This window comes from Cryptomeria japonica, chromosome 9 (genome assembly GCF_030272615.1).
Source record: "Cryptomeria japonica chromosome 9, Sugi_1.0, whole genome shotgun sequence".
NCBI classification, from domain to species: domain Eukaryota; kingdom Viridiplantae; phylum Streptophyta; class Pinopsida; order Cupressales; family Cupressaceae; genus Cryptomeria; species Cryptomeria japonica.
Genome location: NC_081413.1, coordinates 419,670,164 through 419,696,160, shown reverse-complemented (window position 1 = coordinate 419,696,160; position 25,997 = coordinate 419,670,164). Strand labels below are relative to the sequence as shown.

The window sequence follows — 25,997 nt, the reverse complement described above, 5'->3', positions numbered from 1 at the left end:
CTCCATTGCCTAGATCTTCATAGTGAATTGAACGAGCCAAGCGTAAGTCCCTTTGTGTATTACTAGCATATCACAACCCCCATTGAGCTTATTAACATGTTAAGATCTGACAAAAGAAAACTTTGAATCACCATATGATTTTGTCGCAATCTTAGCATATGTGGTGATTTTGTTCAAGAGAGGATAGAGTGTCTTTGGCATTTTATTCTAATGTTTGGTGAATGATAAAACGTACACCAATAGTTCCACATTTCAAGACCAAGGACTATCGAGCAAAGGTAGGATGTTTAAGGTGAAAAACATCACAAGGAAGATTCCTGAGTATGAAGATGAAAAGTGAGTGTGATCAAGGATGAAGGATAGTTTCAAAAGAGTTAATAAAAGTTATAAGGATTGATCACCAAAAGATGATACAATTTGGTAATATGACCCATCATCATTACACCAGACTTGTAAATGTTGAGTATCAAGAAATATTGCCCCAACACAAAATACTTCTTTGTGATGATTTACAAGACAAGCATGATGAGGTAGCACCTATTCATCATCAATCAATTAAGAGATTCCACGTCAGCATGTCCAAGTTCATTGAACCTAACTCATCCAATGCAGCAAGTGACACATGGCGCTACATCAAATATTATTCAATGCACCTAACCTCATTATTCATTGGTCCATATTTAAGGAAGGATGTGTGTCCAATACAATGTAATTTTCTCATTGGTCGAACAGAAATTAGTTGTAACCAGAGAAACGGGACTCGCCCGAAATCGCCTAAACTCAGCGAGTCCGGGTCCGAGTCAGACCAAACGAGTCCCAGGGGCTCGGACTCGGACTCGGCCGAGTCTGGAGGCTAAACTCGCCGGACTCGCCGAGTTGGCGATTTTGGCCCAAAATCGCCAAACTCGGCGAGTCCCGAGCCCTGGACTCGACCGACGTTGGCAGCAAATAAAAAGTCTAAAAAAAAATAGTTTGTAAAGTTTTTTTAAATCCGTTTTTTAATGTTAATTGTCTTCTAGCCCTAAAAGTGACTTTCATTTCATTCACTTGCAAAAAAAGGAAGAGTAAAGTGAGTTGGGAAGAAAAACAAGGGTGCATAGAAGAAAAACCAGCAAGGAGGAAGCTCAAGTTTTCTTCAATTTTTCACATTGGAGCTACATTGTGTTTCGATTTGGTGCATCAAGAGTTGGATAGGAAGAGTTTGCAGCTCATTTCAAGCTTGTTGTAAGAGGCATGATTGTTTTTTTTAACATTATTTTGTTTCTTATATGCAAAAATTCCATTTTCTATTCATTTATTTTGAAAGTTTTACATTTTCTTGTATGCAAGATCTTTTGTATGTTTTTAATTTGTATGTAGCATGTAGTATGTAGTTGTACTATGTAGGGTTGTATGTAGGGTTTGTAAATTTTTTTTTTTTTAAATTGTAGGGTTTGACAAACCCTACAATTTTTTTTAAAAAAAATTTACAAACCCTACTTTAGTTTTTTTGAATGTATGTATTAATTTTATTTTGTATTTGTAATGTTTTATTGCTGCAAACTTCACTTTATTATTTGCCTCAACTTCAACTTTCACAAAACTATCCTAAAATGTCTACTTCGGCTTCTAGACCCCCCATGAGAAAGGACCCTACTTGGAAATATCATGAGGATTTTCCAGGGCAAGGAAAGGGGCAAACAAAATGTATGTTTTGCAAAACAATATTCCATGGAGGTATATATAGGCTGAAATACCATATTGCTGGTGTGCGTGGACATGATGCCGAACCATGCCTAAAAGCAGTCTCTGAGGCCATACATGATTGTTATGTAATGGTTGAGGAGATTGAAAGAAAAAAGAAACAAAAGGAGGATCGAGCGGCCATTGGGAGAGAGACAGTTTTAGGAAGAGGGACACAATTAGGTTGTGTTGGAGGCCCTTCTTCCTTACCTCCATATCGTCCCACTCAGTTTGCTACTGCTGGTGCTTCCGTTTCTGCTTCTGCTTCTATAAGTGGCAGTGCCACTGCCACCGCCACTTCTCATGCTCCTACCACTAGTAGTCATAGTGGGAATGTTACCATTGGACCTAGGATTCGTAAATCTAGGTTGGATTCCTTCTTTGTGCCTCGCACTACTCCTGGGTCCCAACCGTCGCTTGAGGGCATAGGTTGGAACAAGGAGGTCCATGATGCTGCTAAAATGGCAATTGGCAGGTTTTGGAGCTACAGCTGTATTCCATTCTTTGTAGCCAGGTGAATGTTTTACTTTTATGTTTGATAACTTTGATTGTTTTAATTTTTATACTTAACTTATCTCATTGAATTTTTATACTTAACTTATCCCATTGAGTTTCTTTGTGACAGGTCTCCTTATTGGCAACAAATGGTTGATGCCATTACCATATGTGGGGCGGGGTTCAAAGCCCCTAGTGAGAGTGATTTGAGGGGACCCATTTTGTCTCAAATGGTGGATGATGTGAAACAGGATTTAGATGAACAACGCCACATATGGAGCACTAAAGGTTGCACCATCATGACTGATGGTTGGACGGATAGGAGAAATAGAACTCTCCTTAATTTTCTTGTTTCTTCCGCAGGTGATTGATTAATTTTAGTTTCATATAGTCTTTAATTTTTTATTTTTTATCTAATGGTTTATTGAATGATCATTGACCTAGCTTTATTTTTTTATTTCAGGGGGCACCGTTTTCATCAAGTCCATTGATGCCTCCGCCCATTGCAAGAATGCCACCTACCTATGTGAGCAGATAGAGGAGGTGATTGAAGATGTGGGTGAGGAGAACGTGGTAGAGGTGGTGACCGACAATGCAGCAAATTATGTTGCTGCGGGTAAACTTTTGATTACAAACTAATTTTGTTTGCAAATTAATTACTATCTTGTAGTTTGTACCTCCATTAATTACAATTTACAATGCAACAAATTATGTTGCTGCAGGTAGACTATTGATGGAGAGGCACCCATCTATAGTTTGGACTCCATGTGCTGCTCATTGCATTGACCTCATGTTGGAGGATATTGGAAAAATCCCATGGGTCAAGAGATGTGTAGAAAGGGCAAGAAATGTCTGCAAATTTGTATATAATCATTCATGGGTGTTGGCTCTTATGAGACAATACACAGAGCAGAAGGAGTTGCATCGTCCAGGAATCACAAGATTTGCCACAAACTTCCTCACATTGCAGTCCATGCTTAGGTCTAAGCCTGCCTTGAGACGTATGATTGTTGGTGAGGAGTGGTCTTCCTCATCCTATGCTACCACCCCTGCAGGGATAGAGATGGCAGACTGCATTTTTGATGAGCAAGGCTTTTGGGTCCCTTGTGATGAGATAGTGAAGGTAATTTTTTTATAAATTCTACAATTTAGCTTCATGTTTTATAAGTTATTATATGTATTCTCTTATTTGCTCATTTTTCTAAATTACACAATATTTTCAATTTTGCAGTTTGTTAAGCCCTTGGTGGTTTTGTTGCGAGTTGCGGATGGAGATAAGCCCGCAATGGGCTATATATATGAGGGCATGGATAGGGCGAAGGAGGCCATCAAATTCGTCTATGGAGCAGATGAGAGCAAGTATGGTCCCATTTGGGAGATCAATGATAGGAGATGGCATCATCAGCTACATAGGCCCATCCATGCGGCAGCCTATTATCTGAATCCGGCATTCCGTTTTATCCCTTCTTTCAAGGTTGATGCGGAGGTCCTTAATGGGCTATATGCAATCATGGAGAAGATGGGACCTGCCGGTACTTCTCAGATAGACCTTTTTCGAGAGCTACAGATGTTCTCAGATGCACAAGGGGAGACCTTCTCTCGTCCTGTCGCCAAACACGCTAGAACAACTATGATGCCAGGTAAAAATAAATTGTTAGGCTTAATTTTAGTTGTATTCAATACTATATTGTAAACTGTTAAATGAGTTCATGAGTGAGACTGATTTTATTTATTTTTCTCATTTCAAACTCAGATCATTGGTGGAACTTTTTTGGCCCAGAGACACCAAATGTTAAGAAGTTGGCCATTCGTATCTTGAGCCAACCATGCAGCGCATCAGGTTGTGAGCGCAATTGGAGTATGTTTGAGCACATACACTCCAAGAGGCGCAATAGATTATCTGTGGAGAAGATGAATGATCTCGTCTTTGTTCACTACAACCTCCGCCTGAGAATGAGAAAGAATGCAACAGTTGACATGTCTCCTATCATTCTAGATGAGGTTGATCTTGAAGCAGAGTGGGCCAATGAGAATCAGACAGCTCCTGGGACTCCTACAGTTGTATTTAGTGATGATGACATTGATTGGATCGACCAGGTAGATATAGAGGCTGAGGCTGTAGCCATGGTAGAGGAGGAGCAGAGAACACCAGCAGAGACAGGAAATACTGAGACTCGGAGTGACACAGCTGTTCCTGATGTTGGTGAGCATGACACAGTCGTTCCTGATGTTGGTGAGCACGGCATGGTGTCACGGGGAGCAACTATGGCTGCTGAATCATCCAGGACCTACTTTAAACGCCTTCGCAGGGGGCGAGGGCGAGAGGGTGCACGGCCATCTCAGCCATAGGCTTGTACACTTGTAGTTGTATTTAGTTTTACTATTTACCTTTGGTATTTGTATGAAACATTTGATGATGATCATATGATGACATGGATTTTTTATTCCATGAGTTTTGTAATATTGTATACATTTGACAATATTTATATATCTATGTTTCTTATTTTCTTCAGCTACAATTTGCGTTTATGCTTATGTGATTGATGTATACTTGTGTATGTAATCAAATGAGCCGAGTTTAATGATGTTTTTGTGTCTTTAAGGTGTATTCAATAAAGGGTGTCTGAAACAAGTTTTAAATCTTTAAAAATCTCTAAATTTCTTGAGTTTTTCACTTTCCCGAGTCCAGCCAAGTCTGGAGCCGAGTCTGACGCCGAGTCCCGAGTCCGAGTCCGAGTTCGAGTCCGCCTTGCCGAGTCCGAGTCCCATTTCTTTGGTTGTAACTAACCCTAATTAGGGTTTTATTATTAAATCTTGGCCATTCATATTGAAGCAAGTGGAGCCATTGAATTGTAATGAGACCTCTGTATAAGACTCAGTTCTCTCATTTGTAAAGGTTAATAGTTAGTAGCCAAAAAGATTAGAAGTAGAGTAGAGGAGGAAAAAAGATTGTTGCCAAAGCTTGATGGAATAAACATTCTATTTTCATTGAGAATATGGTTGATTTTGTGTGCTATTTCAATATTTTGCATGGTCTCTACTTCTCAACTTTTATTTGTTGATTAGTTGAATGGAAGAACTTATTGTTGATTAATGGTGAAGCCTATATATCCAATGCCATTTGTAATTAATTGATTGCAAATTGCAGAGCAGGGTTAGATTGAACTTATCTAAAGCTTAACTTCAACCGCCTTATGCTCATTGTTCAAGATGTTGGCGTGCATAAGTGATATGAAAATTATTCGCTTATCCTTAAGAGATTGCAGCATCTTTGTGTAGTTGTTTCCTCGTGGCAAAGCAAAACTTGGTTTGGTTTCATCAAGTCAATAATTATTTCTTATATTGCTATGTGTTAGCCTAGATTTTTCAAAACCTACATCCTTTGTCTTTTATTTTCCAAGTAAAAGAAGTTAGATTCCACATTCCAGCTATGTTCATAAGCGTAAGTCCCTTATTGATTACCAGCATTATCACATCATAACTTGAGTCTATCTAACAATTTAAAGTCGATTCTTCGTATTGTAAACCTTGGAGTTGCCTTATTTGATAATATTATTTAGAATATGAGGTTTCTTTGTTCAAGAGAGGATAGAATACTTAGTATTTTATTCTGTGTTCAAGGTGTCCTAAAAAACAAATAAACAGTCACCAAATCTAAATGTATCTCATGCAGCTTCTAGTTTGCCATAATTTTGTGTACAAGTGACCACCATATTTGATCCATGTTCATGATTGATCATACTCATATCCATATAGAAAACATGTGTAAACACAACAAAGTGGCATATTCAGTAACTTTTTTCCAGACTATAAAAGACCAGTTTGTATTTGATATAATGCTTTCATTATCAACATTAAAGACCAGTTTGTATTTGATATAATGCTTTCATTATCAGCATTTTAATTGCAATTACGATAACCGGTCCTGTAATATTATTTATACGTTTCTGCCTGCAAATTATATTTTGAATATATGATAAAATATTCCTAGCACCATATCTTAATCATCGCTAATTGTTTTTGCTCTCAGAACATAACATTGCATAGCAAAATGGGAAACCATATTACATGCAGCAAAATAAAAAAATATGGAAGCATAACTGATTCAAAACAAATAAAACTAGCTGCTTACCTGAAAAATGGTTAGGATCTTGATGTGTCTCACTTTCCTTTTTGTTTTGAACTGATCCAATATCAGCATTTTCAACAGGAACTACACTGAATTTTGCCAAATTATTAGCCCCTAATATATTATCAATGTTCTCTTTCTCATTGGTTGGAGGTACATTTTCTACATTCTCTTCCACAATTTCTTTGACTCCGTTCCGTGCATAAAGCTCCTTATCTGTAACTGAGTTACATATCTCTATTTTGTTGCTGTTTTCCGATCTGTCGACTTCAGCACCTTCAATAAGGTCAACATTGAAGTTCTCCAAAGTAGTGGCATTTGATAAATTATCAAGTTTATCTTTCTTGTTGGTTTCTATCGAATTATTTGCATCATCTTCAAGAACTCTATTTTCTTTACCAGTAACACAAATCTTCTCTTCTTCATGTGTCTCCTTTCCATTCTCAAACACACCTATCTCAGCACCTTTCACTTCAAGGTCTACAAGACTGAATCCTGAAAAAGTATTAGTCCCCGATACAACATCAATGCTCTCTTTATTATTGATTTGAGATAAACTTTCTAAATCCTCTTTCAGAATTTCATTGACTTCATTACATGTACGACACTTAGCATTTGGAACTGAGTCGCATATCTCAATCATCTTGCTGTTTTGAGATTGGTCAACTTCAGCACCTTCAACAAGGTCAACATTGAATTTTTCCAAGGAATTATTCGCTGATATTATATCTGCATTATCATTCTTGTTTATTTCAGTTAAATTGTCTGAATCCTCTTTAAGACATTTATTTGCACCACTTACACAACTCTGCCCCTCTTCTGCAAGTGATTTGCATGCATTTCTCCATACCTGAACATTACTCATACCATGAGTTGCTGCAATTCTAATTAAACAAAATATTATAAACCATAAAATAACAACAGAATATAAAAATGCCATAATAAACTTGATATACTCACCAACAAAGTATTAACATTTTCTTCTTCTATTTTCTCATCTCTCTTGTGTGAAAGGTTATTTTGATTGTGACAAGCTTCCAAGACCAGAGGAGATATTGTTTCTTCAAATTTTGATATGGCATTTTGTTTATTCTCCACAAGACCTGTCCATAACATTTTATTCAATAATGGTACATTAGCTTAAATAGAACTAAAAATCTATCCTTCTAACTTAGATTCTAGAACATTCATCGATCAAACCTGAAAAGATAACTTCACCTTTGCATGGCTGAGTTGTATCCTCCTCATGAAAAGCAACAATTTGAAAAGTTTTGAAGCCATCACCACTCAAACAACCAGATTTATTATTGACTGACAATGATGTATCACAATTGACATCACCAGTTTCATTGTTCTCTAAACATGTACAAGATTCTTCCTCTTCATCAACTGTGATACAGGCCTGAGAACTGTTACTAATCACTTCCGCTTCACCTTCTACCACCTGTAACAAATCCATAGAGTACGTTATTATAAAAATGTCCCATACCAAGGAACTCATAAAGCCAGATGTAAAAACCTGCAAAGGAATATGCACTACAACATTAAATCAATATCTCTAATTCTAACATGGCTTACCAATAATGTGTTACTATTGCAATCACTCCTTATCACTGGTTCAGCTTTGACAATTTTCTGACAGCCAACATCTTGGGGTATAAGGAATGGTTTTGAATTCTCATATTCAGATCCAGAATTCGATATTATGTTCCCAGATATAAGAGCTATCTGTAAGTTCCCATTTTCATGTTCCAAGGAAGCACAGCATTCCTTTAACATTGCTATTTCGTTTAATAGCTCCAAACAATGTTCTCTCTCTTTTTTAAGCTCTACTTCAAGCCCTTCACTGTTCTTTTTCATCATCTGCTAAGAAAGAAAAGGTAGTTAAAAGAACATCAGAATTAAAATTCATTATAAAACTCAATTCATTAAATCAAATAGGGCACTTTTGCCACAACTGTTATCAATTACTAATTTCTGTATCATAAAGATCACTAATTCATTTGTTCCTTGAATAAAGATCATCCAAACAGTTTCTGCATGTTAAATACCGATCAAATTAGCCTGTTATTAGTGTTGTAAGTTCACTCATTATATTGAATACAATCAAAACCAATAAAGGATTCCAAAAACACACCAATGGTCAGATACAAAACATCATATAGAATACTTCTTTGTTATATAATGTTCAAATTAGAGATTGTCATACTAACAGTGGCACTAGTTGTTAGAGCAGGTTGACACGATTATCTCACAATCTGACAAATATTTTAACATTCAAAAAAACTGCATGTAATCTAAAATAGAGTCACATATATCATGAAACAAATTCAAGCCAATAGTAGCATTTTTCAATAACTCCATCAATAAGGATTAACAATGGTTGCAGTGATATTCCAAGCCAATAGGAGCATTTTTCAGTAGCTCCACCTTTATGAAGAAATCTAACTCGTTACCTTCACTTTTAGTTGGTGATCTTTCAGCACATTAGATAAAGCTGTTTCATATGCTGCCAGAAGTCTTTCTTCTCTCTCTTTAAGTTGTTCATCAACCTTCACAGATATTTTCTCTCTCAATTCTTCTTCAGTGAAAAGTAGTGGAGAAGGGTCCCTGATATGTATTTGCTCTTTGCCTTCACAAGGGGCATCCACAGGCGAAAGGCTGCAAGAAGCATTTGTATCTTTCACAATAGCTGTCATCATAGAAAGACCCCAATAGCAGCATCACATCGAAGGTATCAACATAAAAACACCATAACATCATTCAAAAGCATCAAATACAAAAATATTTGAATTTTGCTGAGATGTATGCATACCAAATCAAAATCTCACCAGAAGCATGATACCATATATTCAAAATTTCAACAATAGTTATCAAATACCAAATCACATGAATTTACTTTTAAACCTCACCTACAGCATCTTCCACATTTACTTTGTCCCCCATTGTCCTCCGTACTAAAGCTTGGCTGTTTGACAGTCCCTTACCATGCTTCAATTGCAAATTCTGGAAAATAATATTGAGATAGAACAAGCCACCACAAAGTTAAGCTACTTAACACAAGTTACCTACAAAATATTGCAGTGCCTGTAAAACAATAATGAGATAGAATAAGCAACAAATGAGTAAAGCTGCTTATTATCATTGACCAACAACATTAACACAAATATATATATATATATAGACAGACAGACAGACAGACACAGTGAGAGAGAAAGAGAAAGAGACGGACAGACAGAGAAAGAGACAGAGAGAGAATTCAAAAACTAGATACAAATGTGAAATCTCAAAGCACATGTACAAACAATGAATCACACCTTCTTTAATTTTGGCAAACACCATACATTTCAAACATAGTACTCAGAATAGAGGATGTAATAACTTGACAAGTGACTAGGAAAACCAAAATGGTACATGTTACTATTGTTTTCTGTAATTCCTTGTAGTTATCAAGTACAATTGAAACAAAAGCTCCATCAACTCCCAACTTCATGTAATCCCTCATTTTTGTCAATCCAGAAAAGTAGTCACACCATATTTGGTACATACCCTATTAAAGCTAAGGCTGAGGAATGAAATCATATGAATCACTAGAAGCAAAGAAAGTTGGAAGAACTGTCATAGCTTTCTGCAATTCCAAAAGAAAGAGTTTTGACAACTTGCTCTGAAAATTATAAAACACAAAATATAAAATATATCCCTGATTTGGATACAGGAAAAAATATGTTACGAATCCTAGTTTGGCTTCAGTTTGCAGATTCAATCAAAAACATATAAACACACACACAAGCGTGCGCGCACGCGTGCACACACACACACATATCAATGTTACCAAACTCGGCAAGTCGTGAGGCAAGTGACTCAAAACAAGGCAAGGCACTCGTGACCCAAGTACTCAACGAGTCTTGATGGGCATACTCGATCAATGTTTACAAATAAAAGACAACAATTAAAAAATTATTAAAAAGCAAAAAAAAAAAACACAAAACCTAATAACCTGAACTCTAAAAGCACACTAATTACATTTGCAAGCACAAGAAGAAGAAATAAAAGTATTTGAAAGAAAATTACATCCCATGACAGAAAAAATCAGTGAACAATGCTGAGCAAGAAATATTGATAGAGTTCCATTTGATCAGGTTTGTAGCAGTCTTGTGCATCTTAAGGATCCTTCAAAGCATTTACGAAACCCCGTTGTTGATTTGTGACAAGTCATAATCAATCTCAGGCAAGTTTGAAGAGCAAATTTTGTATTTTTAATCTTTTTTTTTGTTATTTTAAATTTCATTTTTATTCTACATTTCTGATTTTTACGAAAAGAAACCCTAGCTTTGATAATCATTTTTATGAGCAATAATATTCTTTAATGTTATGGCTGCAACCCTAGCTTTTTAACTTTTTCAAACTTTTCTTATCTTAATTTAACTAGAAATCCTAAATGTTAATTAATTTTTTTATTACAGTGTAGGCCCTATCGTTGGGCCCCCCACCCATCCCCATCACTATTCCTCCCAGCCACCCAACTATAGGGGGGGATTCTAGTTGGGTGGGTGGGAGGCTATAGTTGCCCGGTTTACTTCGTGGTTTTTGAAACCCTTCTTCCAAGTGCTTCAGTAGCTGGCTCCGATCGATATAATGGAGGTAGATCAGAATCTCTGCCCGTCTTCAAGTCTTGGACTACTCGTTAATCTGTGGAGGCCACTGTCGGCATCCTCTGGGTTTTTGGTCTTTTATCTGGAGGGCACTGTCGGCATCCTCTCACGAGATCAACCCTAGCACCCTCATTGCTTGAGGGCACTGTCAGCATCCTCAACCCTTTTACAGCTTATGGGCACCTGAGGGCACTGTTGGCATCCTCGCTAAGGATTATCTCCTATCAGGGCATCCTCGATCGATGGGTATTTCATGGTTCCCGTTCGCTTTAGGCATGGATCAAGGCATGCTCTGATGGCTACCCTCTCAGGACGAATCAAAGAACCAATACCATTCATAAGTTGGGTCGCTCGGGGGATGAATGCTTCCAACAGCAGCTCCTATCACTCCGAATTCAGAAAGACTCTAACTTGCTATCTAGAATATGGATTCACTTTCGATCGCTTGGTCCTCAATCACTTGCTTGGGACGCAATGAATATAGGGGTCTACCCGGATACCTACCTACCAACCTCCCGAGCATAGTCCTCCCACCCACCCCTGCATGCATAGGAAACATGTGACGTATAGAACTAAGCTGAGCAGGATACCATATTTTAGGCCGTTGCCAGGGGTCACTTACTCTCCCAACAAGTGATGTGATAAATCTCTGTTCTTTGTTTGTGTATGGTCCGGCCCATCTCGTTTGGACATATATGCAGAATCTAGGATTTGCCCTACTATTTTAAGGGACTCTGGACATAACATTAATGTTTTGTGGTGACCCGGATAATTTTTCCTTGTGCCGGCCCCGAGGGCGGGGAAGAATTAAAAATTGTTTTGATGTTGGCCCAATCAAAAACAACCCTTTAGGAACATGCTATCCCTCAGGCAAAGAGAGGATATTAACTTCTGTATATTGCAAAAAAAAATGCTTGGGGGAGGTATTAACCGAAAGAAATGTCACCTTACACAAATTCCATTAAGATGCTTAAGTGTCCTCAAAAGCACCTATCGAAATTTTGCACAAAGTATGAAGCCAATTGCAGACCTTTGAACACCACAAAGAACTAAAAAAGAGGCAAAGAGAAGAGATGGAAAATCTTCAACCTTGAGTGGCAATGGCAGTGCTAGTGTTGGGCGTAGAGTTCGTGGATCTAAATTGGATTCACATATTATATTAACAATCATTGTCCTCGTTATGGATTCGATTCACTTCAAAGCATGCATTGTAATAAAGGCAAACATGATGCAAAAAGTGTATCTATACATCCCTTCTAAAGCAGAGGTTATAATCTTTACATATTAGTTTAAGTCACACCATCCCCTCTTATTATTGCAAAACAAGTACAAGATGCAACCCAATAGTTCTCTGATACAATCATTTTACTATTGATAGAAAAAAGATGGATGTTGAATGTGTTGGTTGAAAATTTTGTACACTCGTGAAAGCAAACAAAATTGTGGATTCGACCACAGTGTGTGAGTATGAAACTCTCCTAATTAAGGGAAGGCTCCCCCTATCTATCTAAAACTGAAATAAAAACAAGATGGGACAGCAATCTTCCTTCTTTCTTCAAGGAAGCCTATATCCTTTTCTCTCCTTAGAAAAGTGATAGCAAGAAAATGTATAATAATGGTAACAACTTCAAATGAAAACGAGAGAAAGGAAATGAAGTTTCCTGAAAGCTCAAAGACTCCCGTCACTTCCTTCGGGATGGGACAACAATATCAAGCTCAAAGACTTGACTATTGGAAGTCCTATCTACCCTTTGCCATACTAAATTTTACAACGAATAAAAGACAACAGCTCAAAGACTGGAATAATCTATTCTTTCAACACAAAGACAAGAACTAATGCAAGCTCAAAGACTTGCTGTTATTTCTTATCAAACAATAATTTTTCCTCAAGAATAGACGCAAGCTCAAAGACTTGCTGCTCCTTCTAGAGATTTTCCTATTTTAATTAATCTTCTCTACTTGCAGCTCAAAGACTTCAAATCAGATTAGACTAAGCTCCTTTAGAAACACTTTGCATGGAAGAAATAAAAAGATTCAAACTCAAACATGTAGCTCAAAGACTCAAAACTTGAATAATCCTTCTTTATTATTCTTCAAAACTTTCAATTCACATACATAAGCTCAAAGACTTCTTGCTGTAAATTTGGCAGAGTTTTTGCTTGCTTTCCAAAAGATAAAGATTACAATAGACTCCTCCAGTATTTATAGAAGAGGAGCCTTGAGAAAAAGATGGGAGGATCCTAACTAACTTGAGAGATTCCCTCAACCACCAAGACTCATTCAATAACTAACTAAGACTTATTCCAACTACAGTCCTAATTGGACACAACTTGTAGTTGTCTTACATGTAATTACAAAAGTGCAAGTAATGTGTAACTTGCATTTTACAAAAAATACTTTTACATGTAACTTGTCAAAACAAAATTACAAATGCATAACTAAAACTATTCCATGTGTCTAAAGACATGACTCTAACTGCATCATCCTTTGTCTGTGATGATCTTCATGTCGCTTCAGGATGCTAGAACTTGAAGTATTCTGGATTGGTAAAGACATCTTGAACTGGAATAGGAACTTGCATCCTTGTCTTCTTGCTTGGGGTAGTACTAGCTTTTCAAGAGGGAACGGGCTGCCTTCCTCTTTTCATGTCATGACCATCTTTGTCTTGGAAGCATTTTATGCTCTCAACCATGAATTGTTGTTGTATTTCTTCTTTGTATCATCCTTCATTCTTGAAATTTGCTTGCAAAATAAGGCCCATTCCTTAATCCATTGATTTGGTAGATCGTGTGTGCAAACCGGACTCACAAGGGAAGAGAGAAATTGATGCAAAAATGGGCTCACAAGTGAATTTCAAGTTTTGGAAGTTGCATTACATGTGTGGGATAAACAAGAGCATTAACTTGCAATTGTGGGGAACAAACATGCAACTTCATATGTGTAATGGGTAACTAAAAGTTTGCATTTGTAATTGGACCTTTAGAACTCATTTTCAAGTGTTTTTTGAATGCATTTTGGACCAATTTCGGGTTTTGGATGGCTGACTGCAGGTAGACTTTTAATGGGGAAAATGAATGAAGGTGTGAAATGAGTGGATGAAATGGTATGAATGTTATGTACGGATGATGGAAATGAATATGAAAAGATTTTGGGAAGATCATCTTCAAGAAAATGGGAAGAACTTTCAACATGCAATCGGTTCCAAAAACCCGGTTTTGAAAGGATGGGTATTTCTCATCTTTGCAACTTGGAATTTCAACAAAAGATGGTTAAATCTTTTATCCCTAAGGGAAGAACAATTATTTTCATCCAACTTGTAATCGGGATTTAAAATCCTGAATACAAGTAAAGAGGGAAAATGGGGAAGAACAATGCAATTCTAAAATTGCTTTACAAAGGGGAAAATCTCTGTCACAAAACCGATTTTTAGGGAAGAACCAACATATTTACAACTAGAAAGGAAAAACAAGAAAACAAGAAAATGAAACAAAGAAAGAAAATAAATCAAACCTTGCTTCAAATTGAAAATGCCTTCTTCAAAAAGATGATCAATCTTTGAAAGAAGGAAGGAGAACTCTTAAAAAATAAATTAACCGCATTCCAAAACCCTAGCCGCATTTTTAAAAAAAATGCCCAAAACTGAAAAATGTGGCAGCAAATGCATGAGAAATGGCATGGAAAATGGCCAAGACTTTTTCTAACCTCAACGCTTTAGCATACCAAGCCAAAACGATTCATACATTGCTGATTCGTGGCATTCCAAATGGCAAAAAAACGTGATTTTTTGAAAAAACGTGGCTGCTGTTATAAAGCTAAAAACCAGCAATCTTAACCTCCATGTGGCGTGAAAGGTGTTTGAAAATGCATAAAAATAGGGAGGAATCCAAAACGCCTTCTATCTCCTAAAAATCTCCACAAAAATTTGCTAAAAATCCTCAAAAAAAACATTTTTCTTTGCAATTCGGGTTTTTTGGAACAAATAGCGAGTTTAAAATGCATGAAACAACGAAAATCGGGTTTTTTAGAAGATATAACAAGTTTAAAATTTCACTTTTTCAACATGTTGGGCAAAATCGGGTTTTTTAGACCAAAGTGCAAGTTTTAAATTGTCACTTTTTCACTTTATAAGCAAAATCGGGTTTTTTAGACCAAAATGCAAGTTTAAAATTGTCAAAAATGCACTTGCAAGGCAAAATCGGGTTTTTTGGAGAGAAATGCAAGTTTTAAATACTTGTAAAAGGGAAATAAAATCCCTACAACAAGTTATACTTGCTTGCACATATGTAATGGGGATTTAAAATCCCTATTACATGTAAAAACCATTAAAGTAGGGGTTTTTGGACCAAACTGCAAGTTTACTTGTAATTTAGCCAAAAAATCCCTATTTTAACTAAACAAGACCAAAAACATTAAAAATAATAAAAACAATAAAAGGAAAATTTAAAACAAATTACAAGTATTCATCCTTGAATAAAAGTGCACATGTAATAAGCCAAAAATTCCCCTACAAAGACCAAAACAATGAATATCATTAAAACTTGCAGTTTGAAGAATATTTTCCACCTGCAGTCGAGATTTTAAAACCCGATTGAAGGAAAGACATAGCAAACGAACCCATAATTCGACGAAATTCGAAACGTAGTTCGTGGATGGACTGAGGATTAAGCCAGTCCAAGGATTAGTCAAAATTATGCCTCGGGAAGCGTTCCATAGAGTAAAAATTTTCATTTTTTCACAAAAATTTCTTGTAATGGTCCTTCATTTTTGAAAACAAAAATGAGGACAACAAAATGAGATGACAATTGAAGTCCTCCAATGTGTTCTTTACAAAACCACATCTGATAGTCCATTCACTCGACATTGTCTATGATCTATCGATACCAGCCAGACAGCACACAACTTACTCAATTGGGTTATTCCCTCTACTAATCTAATGGATTGGTTTATTCTAGGAAGTCAAAAACCTTTAGCTCTAACCTACCTATTTCATCGAGTGTGCCCATATACCATATCCAATGGCATATATAATAATATATGTAGTTGGTGGCAGCAGCAGATAAAATATGAATTTTGTTGGAGGCCTAAAACGAGAGTAACCACTCCGCTATATAGTTGTTGTTCTCGTTAGAGTTCGATGCATTTATATTTAAAGTTAAAATATTTTAATTTATTGATATAATATTATATATGTTTAAAATATTAAAGTTTAATTTTTTTTATTTTTAATATAATATTATATAGTTTAAAATTTAATATTATTTAATTTATAAATTATTATTTTAATTTTTATAGCCATTTTGTTTATCATATACATAATGTGTTATGTAGTGATGATCTAAATTAATTTCTAATTTTACATTGCATGTACGAATCAAATCTTTAAATGTATTTACCAATATTAAATTATTTTAATTATTTTGTGAATAAATTAAATATATATTTTTTAAATTCAAATTCATATAAGGTAAATTTAATCCCAAATTTTTTTCCGAATTTTTTCTTCTTGTTGAACTTCATCCAAATTTTATTGCCACCCTGATTTTGAAGTCGAACTTGAACCTCATCATATAGCTTAAAGATATAAGTCTTCTAGCAATATAAGAAAAATTAGCAACATGGACAGCTTGAAGGAAAGCATTTTGAATGTTGTATACATGTATGTTTTGGTAAATATGTTGTTGCAAAGTGCAGTTTTGTTACACCTATCTCAGGAAGTGTGCTTAAATCATTCCATAACAAAAATTTGGTAGCATAGTGTAATGTCCCCAATTTTAATAAAGTGATTTAATTAAGTTAATTAATTAAGTAGTCCTAAATTTTAAATAATATCATAAGGACTTATTTAATTAATTAATTTAATTATTATATAAAGGGGCCCAAATGAATAAAATAATAAACTATCGTCGGCCTACTTGTAACCCTTTAGGAAACTTCCTGGAGCTCTTAATAAGGCCGAGTTCAACATAATTGTATGGCATGGTGAATTTTATATTTTCTTTGTATCTGTGAATTCCAGTTGGAGTTTGGCACTGCTGCAGTTTCGGAGGTGCAAGATCCTCCCTATTCTGTAATCGCATTTTTGGTGGTTAGCAACCACCCTAGTCTGTCGTTGGAGATATCATTTCTGATATTTCACTTTGTACTTCATTGTCGGATCTATCCCTACCGTTTGGAAATATAATTACAAATATTTGGTTCTTGGCCATTCAATGTTATTGGTGTATGCTATGTGCTGATAATTCATTCCCGTATCTACAATAATCTTATCAACAAAGGAATTATCGACGATTGGATCCTTTAGTGAAAGTAACATTGTTGTACGGAGTATTTTGAACCATGCGGCCTACTTTTTCGTACGAGTGGAACTTTACATCCCAATCCAAAGGGTCCCGAGTGTCGTTGATTGAGGGTTGAAGATGTCGAAGGTACTTTGCCCTTGAGTGCTTCCCTCGAGTACTTCCCTCGACAATTGCCCTCAGGTACTCCCCTCGGGTACTTCCCTCGACAATTGCCCTCAGGTACTCCCCTCGGGTACTTCCCTCGGGTACTTTGCCCTCAGGTATTTCCCTCAGTAATTACCCTTGGGTACTTTGCCCTCGGGTATACTTCCCTCGAGTACTTTGCCCTTGGGTATTTGTCGTCGGCTACTTTGTCGTAAGAGAGCGTTGGTACATCACAATGGTACATGACGTGTGGTGGAAATTTGGGTTCCGTACGGTTGGGTACATTACACATAACAGCAGTATGACATTGGAAAAGATGTTGTATGCATGTCTACTTCCTTTAGTCTGCATGGTCAGCACTATGGAGTACATTTTCGTGTTGTAGGTGTGTAGACTTTCATTGGTTCCAATAGAACATAAGATTTGTAGCAACATAAATATGGTTGCATGGGCAGCACCATGAACGTGTTTTTTAGAAATTTGGTAACATCAACGGTACTAACATATTTAGGGTGTTCTAAGTATGTATATTTCCTTTGGTTGAGCATGGAGAGCACTATGAAGCATATTTGGGTGTTATCAGCAAGTAGAGTTTTATTGATTCGATGAGAACATAGGGCTTGTAGAAAAATTCATAATTTGGGTAGAATAGGCAATGCGATGTAGATGCTTTTGGGTGTTGTAAGCATGCATATTTCCATTCCATGGCAATGTAAAGTTTTTAACATGTCACTAGATCTACTTCTATGATATGGTAAGGAGTGTAAACTATTTCCATTTGTATGGGTAGGCAAGGGAGGCATTTTGTCATAGACAAGCACAAGGAAAGCCAAGAGTATAACCATAATGTTCATTATTCTATTTTTGCACAAAATCTTGTCAAGGACAGCCAAGAATACCATGGTGTTCATTATTCTATTTTTGTACAAAATCCTGTTATATTTGTAGCATGTGCATAGTTATAAGATGATGAAACAGGTTCTATCAATGTAAACATTATAAAATGAATGATCTTCATTGCATCAAGTGATGCAATAGAAAGGAGATTAAATGTATCATAGGTTTTGTGAAAACAACAAGATGTACCTTTCACAATATTGTGATATGATATTTGTTGTAATATGGGTTATAATAGAAGGAGTTTTGTGGCGACGAGTTATATCTTGTGGCATGAAGAGGTAGATGTTGTCATTGTTTCTAGCCATGGCTTTCACTATATTGTATACATAAAAGGTGGTATAAGAGTCAACATAAATCATGAGTTTTACAAATCAATGACCATCATAGAGTTGGCCATGTCAAGGACACAAGGACATCAGATTTTTCTTGCATACCCAAGTTTCAGACATGATAAAAGCATCACTACCTTCTATCTCATAAAAGTGCTGGTGTTGAGCATCACTTTGGAGATGTAAGGGAATTTAGTTCCAGTCAAACACTGATATAGACACTATGACATTCCATCTTGGGGTGCTTGAGAGCAAAGCATCGCCTTGGAAGTTGACAAGGAGATATGATGTGTAATGTCCCCACTTTGAAATAAAATTTAATAATAAATGATAATAATAAAATTAAAATATTTTTAAAAAAATTAAAATATAAAATAATATAATTAAATATGATTAATTAAAAATTAATTAAGTTAATGAAAAGTCAAAAGAAATGAAAGGAAAAGTTGTGACTCCCTCAACAATGAGATATAAAAGGGAGAAGAGAACCTCTTTTAAGAGGGGGAATAATTTGAAAATGAGAGGTGCAGATCTGATTTAAATAATAAGTGCAGATCTGATTATGAGAGGTTGTGTCCCTTTCAAAGGGCAGAAATAATGAAGAGTTGCACTCTTTCAAAGGGTGCTAATGGTGAAAGGGCGTGTCTCTTGCCAAAGGGTTTACATGATGAAGTGGTGTGACCTCTCCCTCACATTGAGAGATATAAAGGAAAGGAATCAAAGCATCCAATAAGATCGCCATGGATTGATAAGATCAGAACTGTTATTATGTTACAAGCAGTAACATCTTTGTTCTTAGTGGTATGCATGGGGATGAGCTGAGTTGTTCATTCACATTTTGGCATAAAGTGGTTATATATACTTATGGATAGAAAACCGGAAGAATACCACCATCATTGCCCAGTTGGGTGGTTCTATATGCAGAGTCAGTAAACCAGATTGCATGAATACATGGACTGGTGTCAGGGATGACAGTATATACGTAGCATAGTGACAAAGAACTACAACACAAACTATGACAGTACAGTTGCCATTACAAAATCAGTCATAGACACAAATTGCATACTCATATCAATGAATGACACCTTCAGAACTGCTAGTATCATTAACTCTATCAGTCATAACATATCGTCAACTGTCAAAATCCGGAAAGCTGATCAAGATAAGTTCCATTATTCGAATTAATCTCAAAATTTTATAGTAAAATATATCAAATTCTGATAAAATTGTACTTATTAATATATTATTATTCTAATTTGTGGTTAGAATGGATGTCTCAGGTTTAAATCAAGGGAAATCCCAAGTGGGGACATTACATGATGGATGTTTCATTTGAAAATATAGAAGTTTCAAAGGTGAAGGGAGAAAATTTTTTATATTTCAAAGGTGTTTTGTGGACACAAAAGCTTTCTAGAAAGGGAGGTGTGATCCATAACTAGATCTAGTTCATCACAAAATTCAATTGTTCGATTTCAATGACTGGAATGGATGGATCTACTTTTGTCCTTGAACATGTGATTGTTCTTGAAGACCAAAAATTGTACTTTGCCGGCATCAAAAGTTGAATATTTTCACATATTGGTATTTCTCTATAAAAGCTATTTAGTTTCAAAACAAAACAGACCTCAATTTCAGTCCATTTGCAGAAGTTATGGATTTTAGAAGATGTATTACAAATATAACACTGAAGTAACAGTTTCATTTCTATCAGAGGGGACTACAAATTGGTCAAGGTGGTTATGTAATTGCAGATTTGTCCATATGCTTTACAATTCTCTTGAATCAGAATTGGAAGTGAAAGGGTAGAAGATTCCACTTCCAATTCTCATTCTAGAGGCTTCTAGAGAATATGGATGACCATCCAAAATCTATTTAAAGTTGAGGAGATGTGATTGTCCATTGGAGACGAATGAAAGTTATATGACGAAGAAAAATTAAAAAAATCACTTCCAGATGAAAGGCAAACAACAAACATGCCAGTGGTTAAGAGCAGCCAATTGTCATAATTTTTTATCACTGTACTTAGTTGCTAAGAACAGTTGTTGCTACCAACTGGCTTTTCCCCTTTCTTAAGTTTTCCAAGATAAAATTCTATATTTGAATTGTCCATTTACTTTAGTTTCCAGCTCTCCATCTTCATTTGCAGCTACATCTCAGACTTCTTATTCCTCCAAGAACTAACTATCATTTGATTAAACCAAGTAGCGCAGTAGTACTAAACACTGCGATTTGATAGATTCAAGGAGCATAGCAGAAAAAATACTGCCTTTGGAAATCCCAAGTAGCCAAATTAGTTGGGAATAATTTAATTGATATTTTCTACTGAAAATCAAAAGAAATTATACTAATCACAGTGCCAAACATGGATACCAGCCACACATCTAAATTATATGATCCATAGATCTTAGCCTTTCTATACACCAAGTCTAAAGATACACACAATCGAACCCAGAAAAATTCAAAAGAATACAGCATGGATTGTGGAAACCTCATAGCATTAATTAAAGTCTAAAGATACTCTCAATACAAAGTAGTAGGGCTGAAAATATATTAACCAAGCCCAATCACTAAATCCCAAGTCAGGGCACCAAACTTTTCAAATGCCAATCATTGTACACTTAATCATTATGTGGAAGGTTACAAAACTCGGAAAGGGCATCATATTGTCTTTCAAATCTAGAGACAGGGAGAGGAGGACCACCTCGTCTAAAAAGAACAATATGGGTATCAAAACATGGTTAAGTAACCAACCATCATTAACATCAATATTTAGATACCAAAGACAAATAAGAAACAAGGCAACCAACTTCACTCCAATAGTACTCTTGACAATGATCAAAGACTTAAAAATGTTCATGTCTCACAGAGCCTCATTATGACAATAATCAAACAACTTCTAAAACAATAGATGCCCTGGGATTGAATCAAAGGCCTTCTTAAAGAACACAAAATCAACAAAAAACTTTAGAAGACAATGGCAAGCCTCCTTGATAATATTTCAGAGTACGGAAGTGTCACCAATAGCAGAGAAACCTCTTTTGAATACAGCCTACCCTTGGATCTTAAACTTGTCCTCCAACTCCAAAATAAGTAGCATGTCTAGTACCCTAGAATAGAATTTCACAAATGTATGTTGACTCATGGTATTCTTTAGTTAATTCTATTGAAATTATCCCCAAAAATGTGAATGGGCTGAAAATTATGTTGTGACCAAGAAACTGGAAACCCATAGCAAATGACATTATTCAATGGCTATTAAATAGAATAGGCAAAATAGGATAGGCAAACCAATCCACCCATATTTGAGAAGCTAAACTTAGAGTCCCTCTTGATCTGCAGCTTTGCTAGTGCAAATCATAAAAAGAGCTCTCAAAACACAACCCCCCTGACAAAAGTATACCTCAAGAAGAGAGTACACCAAAAAAAAATGGGGAGTGATCAAGGAAAGCAAGGAGCTTGTGCTGCCTTCACACAAGAAACTTGCATTTTTTACAGCAAAGGATGTTGAAATAATGGGATGCAGTAATACAAGATACACACACAAAACTTCAACATTTTATTCAACTGAAGAAGATTGCATATAGCCTGTAAGATGATAAACAAACTCCTACAAATATAGTTCTAACTAAGCCACCTAACTTTCAAACTGTAATTAACACTCACCCATCTAATGCTGACTATGACTCCTACTCCCAGCTGCATGTTTATTCATTTATTTAATTCATCCTAACAAAGGAGATGAGGATAATCTCTAAAGATGGCAGATACACAAGGATGATCATTGACTAGGACAAAACAAGTTATCTGATGCATGGCTTTATAGTTTATAATAATCATAAAGCGAACAATTCATAAGGCAAAAGCCATGAAGACGGGGTGGAATCAAGTGATGACTGGTCCTCAAATGACTTGCTTTTGAGATAACTGAATCCCAAAAGCCTCTTTCTTCAATGCTAAGATAGTTTTCTATATACAACTCAACCAATTGTTCATTGATTCTTGGACTCAAAAAAGAAAAAATTTATCTAACTTAGCTGATGTAGCATCCCCATCAAGTTAAAAACTATAACATCCAAATCTATGTACTTGAAAGCACGAAACAAACATAAACTCACCTCTTGGGAGAGACGAAGCTTCTTTCGTCTTGGCTGCAGTTGTTTTGATAATATACTTGAGGATCTTTTAGGTCTAGGAAAATTGGGTAATTCTTCGGATAACGGGGTAAACCTAGAAACAAATAACAACAAAAATATTATTACATAAAAATAAGAATTCAATAATCGAGATCATTTCAAAATAGTTAAAATGTTATACAAGAATAACGTGATAAAATAAAGTTGAAAGAATTGACATGCTATACTCAACAAATCACTATGAATATATGACAATATATATTTCAATGTTTAAATACCAAAGCACTAAAATGTTTGAACAATTGCACAATGCTAAGTTTAAGAATTAGAATATTAATAGAATTATTTATCAACTTTACAAAATAATGATAAATAAAAAAGAGATGAAAAATATTAATAAATTCAATAAATAATATTATTTCTTAAAATCTTACAAATGCATTGGGAATCATTCTATATGAATTTGTTTAATTACAAAAGTATTTTCATTAATAGAAAGAAACGCTTCTACATTTAGTATATCATAATAAAATAAAACTTGCAAGGAAATGTGTTAGCCCATTTTCAAATCACCTAAAATTTGATCATTTATTATATTCAATCTATCCCCTGGCTGGTCAAGTACACATACAATTCTCAAGGATTTGCAACTTGGTGTTTTCAGTCAAAGGCCCTCACTCTCGGTCTTGAGATGGGTTGATTCATGTAACTTGGCATCTTTCATTATTATATCAATGAAAAACTCTCCAAAGTGACTCAAGCAGCCGATAATATTGTGCGAGAAGATTCTTATGCAGACAATTTATATTGTAGGCCAGTCTTCTTGATGGCAATGCATAGTGCATCAACTATTTGGCCAACTTGTTTAAGTTGTTTAAAATGCCAAAAAAAAAAAGGATAATGAATGAAGCAGTTTCGAGTTGATATAATTGGTGCTTTATTGAAGAATCACAACTTATCGATGTCAAATGTAAAGTGTGATATGAATACTTTGTAAAGTTGCTCGACTTTGAAAGGTAAATGATATATCACGGTTTGTAACCTTATCGACAACTTAAAAAATAATCGTAAGTTGGCTGCCTCGCATAATGTGTCAATAAAAGTAGTTTTGTGCCAAAAATATGTTTCACCAAATACATTGGGTGCAAGATCTATAGCGAATAAACTTAGACAAGGCACAATCCACAATGGTTTGGCAAAGACAAGATAAACACTTTTGTTTGTCCAGCTTTCCGAAGTTACCGATGAAGTGAAGATGCAAAGGATAGATGAAGTAATATTGGCAAGTTCGCCAACTTTGCAGAGTACAGAAAAACACCGATGCACACTCACAGTTAGTTATTCTAACTTATTTATCGACAACTTTAATAAGAAAGAATGCAATGTTATCAGCTTGTTTTGAGAGTTCTCCAAGAAGCCGATAGAAAAAGTTAGTTATCATAACTAACTTGAGATATGTATCCAATGGATTTGTTTGGAAGGCTTTAGAAACCCGCACGGAATGCGATGCTCACGATATGCACAAACCGCATTTGGTGAATGGCTTGAGAATCTCCAAATCAAATGCAATTGGCCTCATAAAGCTAACTGAGCCACTGTTTGTCATCTTCTTTGCTAGTGTTGAAATGGGTGATTCGGCAAAGGTTATGGACGTCCGTCAAAGCACCTAGGATAAAGGAACTTTCATCAAATGTTATAATTGTGATTGCCCTGGCCGATATGAATGCAAATTGGAAGTGCAGGCAGGCATTATTTGTCTGACAGAAAACCTTGAAGGAATGTGCTCTCATGAAACAAAATGATTGTAAGATTCATAGAAAATGAATTCGTTGTAAAGGTTATCTAAAAGTTCAAGCATCTCCTTTGATATATGATATGCAAAATGCGGAACCACTGACAAGGCACGCGGACAACTTTACAAACCACCTCAAAGAGATGTCATCTCATAATGCAATTTTGACGGATTAGTAGAAAATGGACATGTTGACAAGGCTTTAGAAATCTACAAGCAAATGCACTTTGCATGTCTAAAATCAGCATCCTCCAACCTTTGATAGCATCATCTTTGTTCGAGCATATTGGTAGTGAGATTTTTCTCAGATATTTTAGTTAGAAATTCCCTCATGAACATGCATGCAAAATGTGGAGTCATGGACATCACAATTGAATCGCTCAACAAAAGATCTTGAAAAGATGTATCTCATGGAATGCAATGCTCACAACAAAGCACAGATGATTTGTTGAAAAGGCTTTGTAAACTTTCAAGTAGATACAAGATGTGGAAGCATATACAGGGAAAGTTAACTCATCGACAAAATTATTAAAAGAAATATCATTTCATTAATGTGATCATGTGAGGAGCTAGTCATTGCAAGGTTTTCTCATTGTTGATATGTGGATTATCATTGCAAACGTATCTTATCACTAAGTAGATTCCAATAACATTCATGTTCGCAAGTAGTGATACTTTATGGAACAAATGAAAAAGGTAAATCCGAAGTTACAAGGATTGGTAATAAAGTTAGATAATATGACATCTACAAAGTATTTCCAGAGATGATTTCATAATCTCAACTTGAGGAATAGTTTGGGTAGCTCTTGTTAAAGATGCATCATTTGTAAACTCTTCTAGGATATTACCTTTAAGAGTTGTAATGAGAATTTAAGTGGATCTTTCTACATGTTTCAATCTTCTTGGTGGTGATAAGTGGTTAGTTACAAAAGGTGGATATTTGATCGCATGCAAAGGAGCAATTTTCCAAGTTGGAGTTTGAGTGATTTTCCTTGAAGATCAAGTTGTTTGTGATTCCAAGGTGACATAGTACTCACTTCAACTAAATTGATGACCTTCACATTCTTTCAACAAGTGTTCCACTTACCTTTTTGTAAAAGTGACTTATGTCACTCATGTAATTAAAGTTAGAATTTGGGCTTTTCTTTTGTGAAAGTTAGGTTAATCCTAACTTGTCTTTGTAAGGGGTAGTTATTCTAAGTGTTTATTTAGGTAGTTATCCTAAATAGTTGCGAGGTAGTTATTTTAAGTGCCAAAGTTGGGTAGTTACTCTAAGTAACTATTTTTCTAAAAAGAAAGTTAGTTGTTTCAAGTTGGTGCACTTAAAGAGTTAGTTATTCTAAGTAGTTATAAAAATGGTTAAGGTACTTACCTTAAGCGGTTACTAGCCTCGCTTATATAT

The 25,997-nt window shown here is 35.6% G+C and overlaps 1 protein-coding gene across 2 annotated transcripts in view; it reads right to left on the bottom strand.

The window, feature by feature from the left end:
- Positions 1-25,997, bottom strand: part of LOC131073405 (kinesin-like protein KIN-6) — a 211,335-nt gene that overhangs the window by 99,122 nt on the left and 86,216 nt on the right. For both annotated transcript variants that reach the window (XM_059211091.1, XM_058009856.2), the window contains 7 exons: positions 22,786-22,897; positions 9,259-9,352; positions 8,803-9,038; positions 7,925-8,209; positions 7,565-7,790; positions 7,307-7,449; positions 6,350-7,196 (listed from right to left, as the gene is read on the bottom strand). In XM_059211091.1, the coding sequence (XP_059067074.1) occupies positions 6,350-7,196; positions 7,307-7,449; positions 7,565-7,790; positions 7,925-8,209; positions 8,803-9,038; positions 9,259-9,352; positions 22,786-22,897 (1,943 nt within the window). The remainder of the gene's footprint in view (positions 1-6,349; positions 7,197-7,306; positions 7,450-7,564; positions 7,791-7,924; positions 8,210-8,802; positions 9,039-9,258; positions 9,353-22,785; positions 22,898-25,997) is intronic.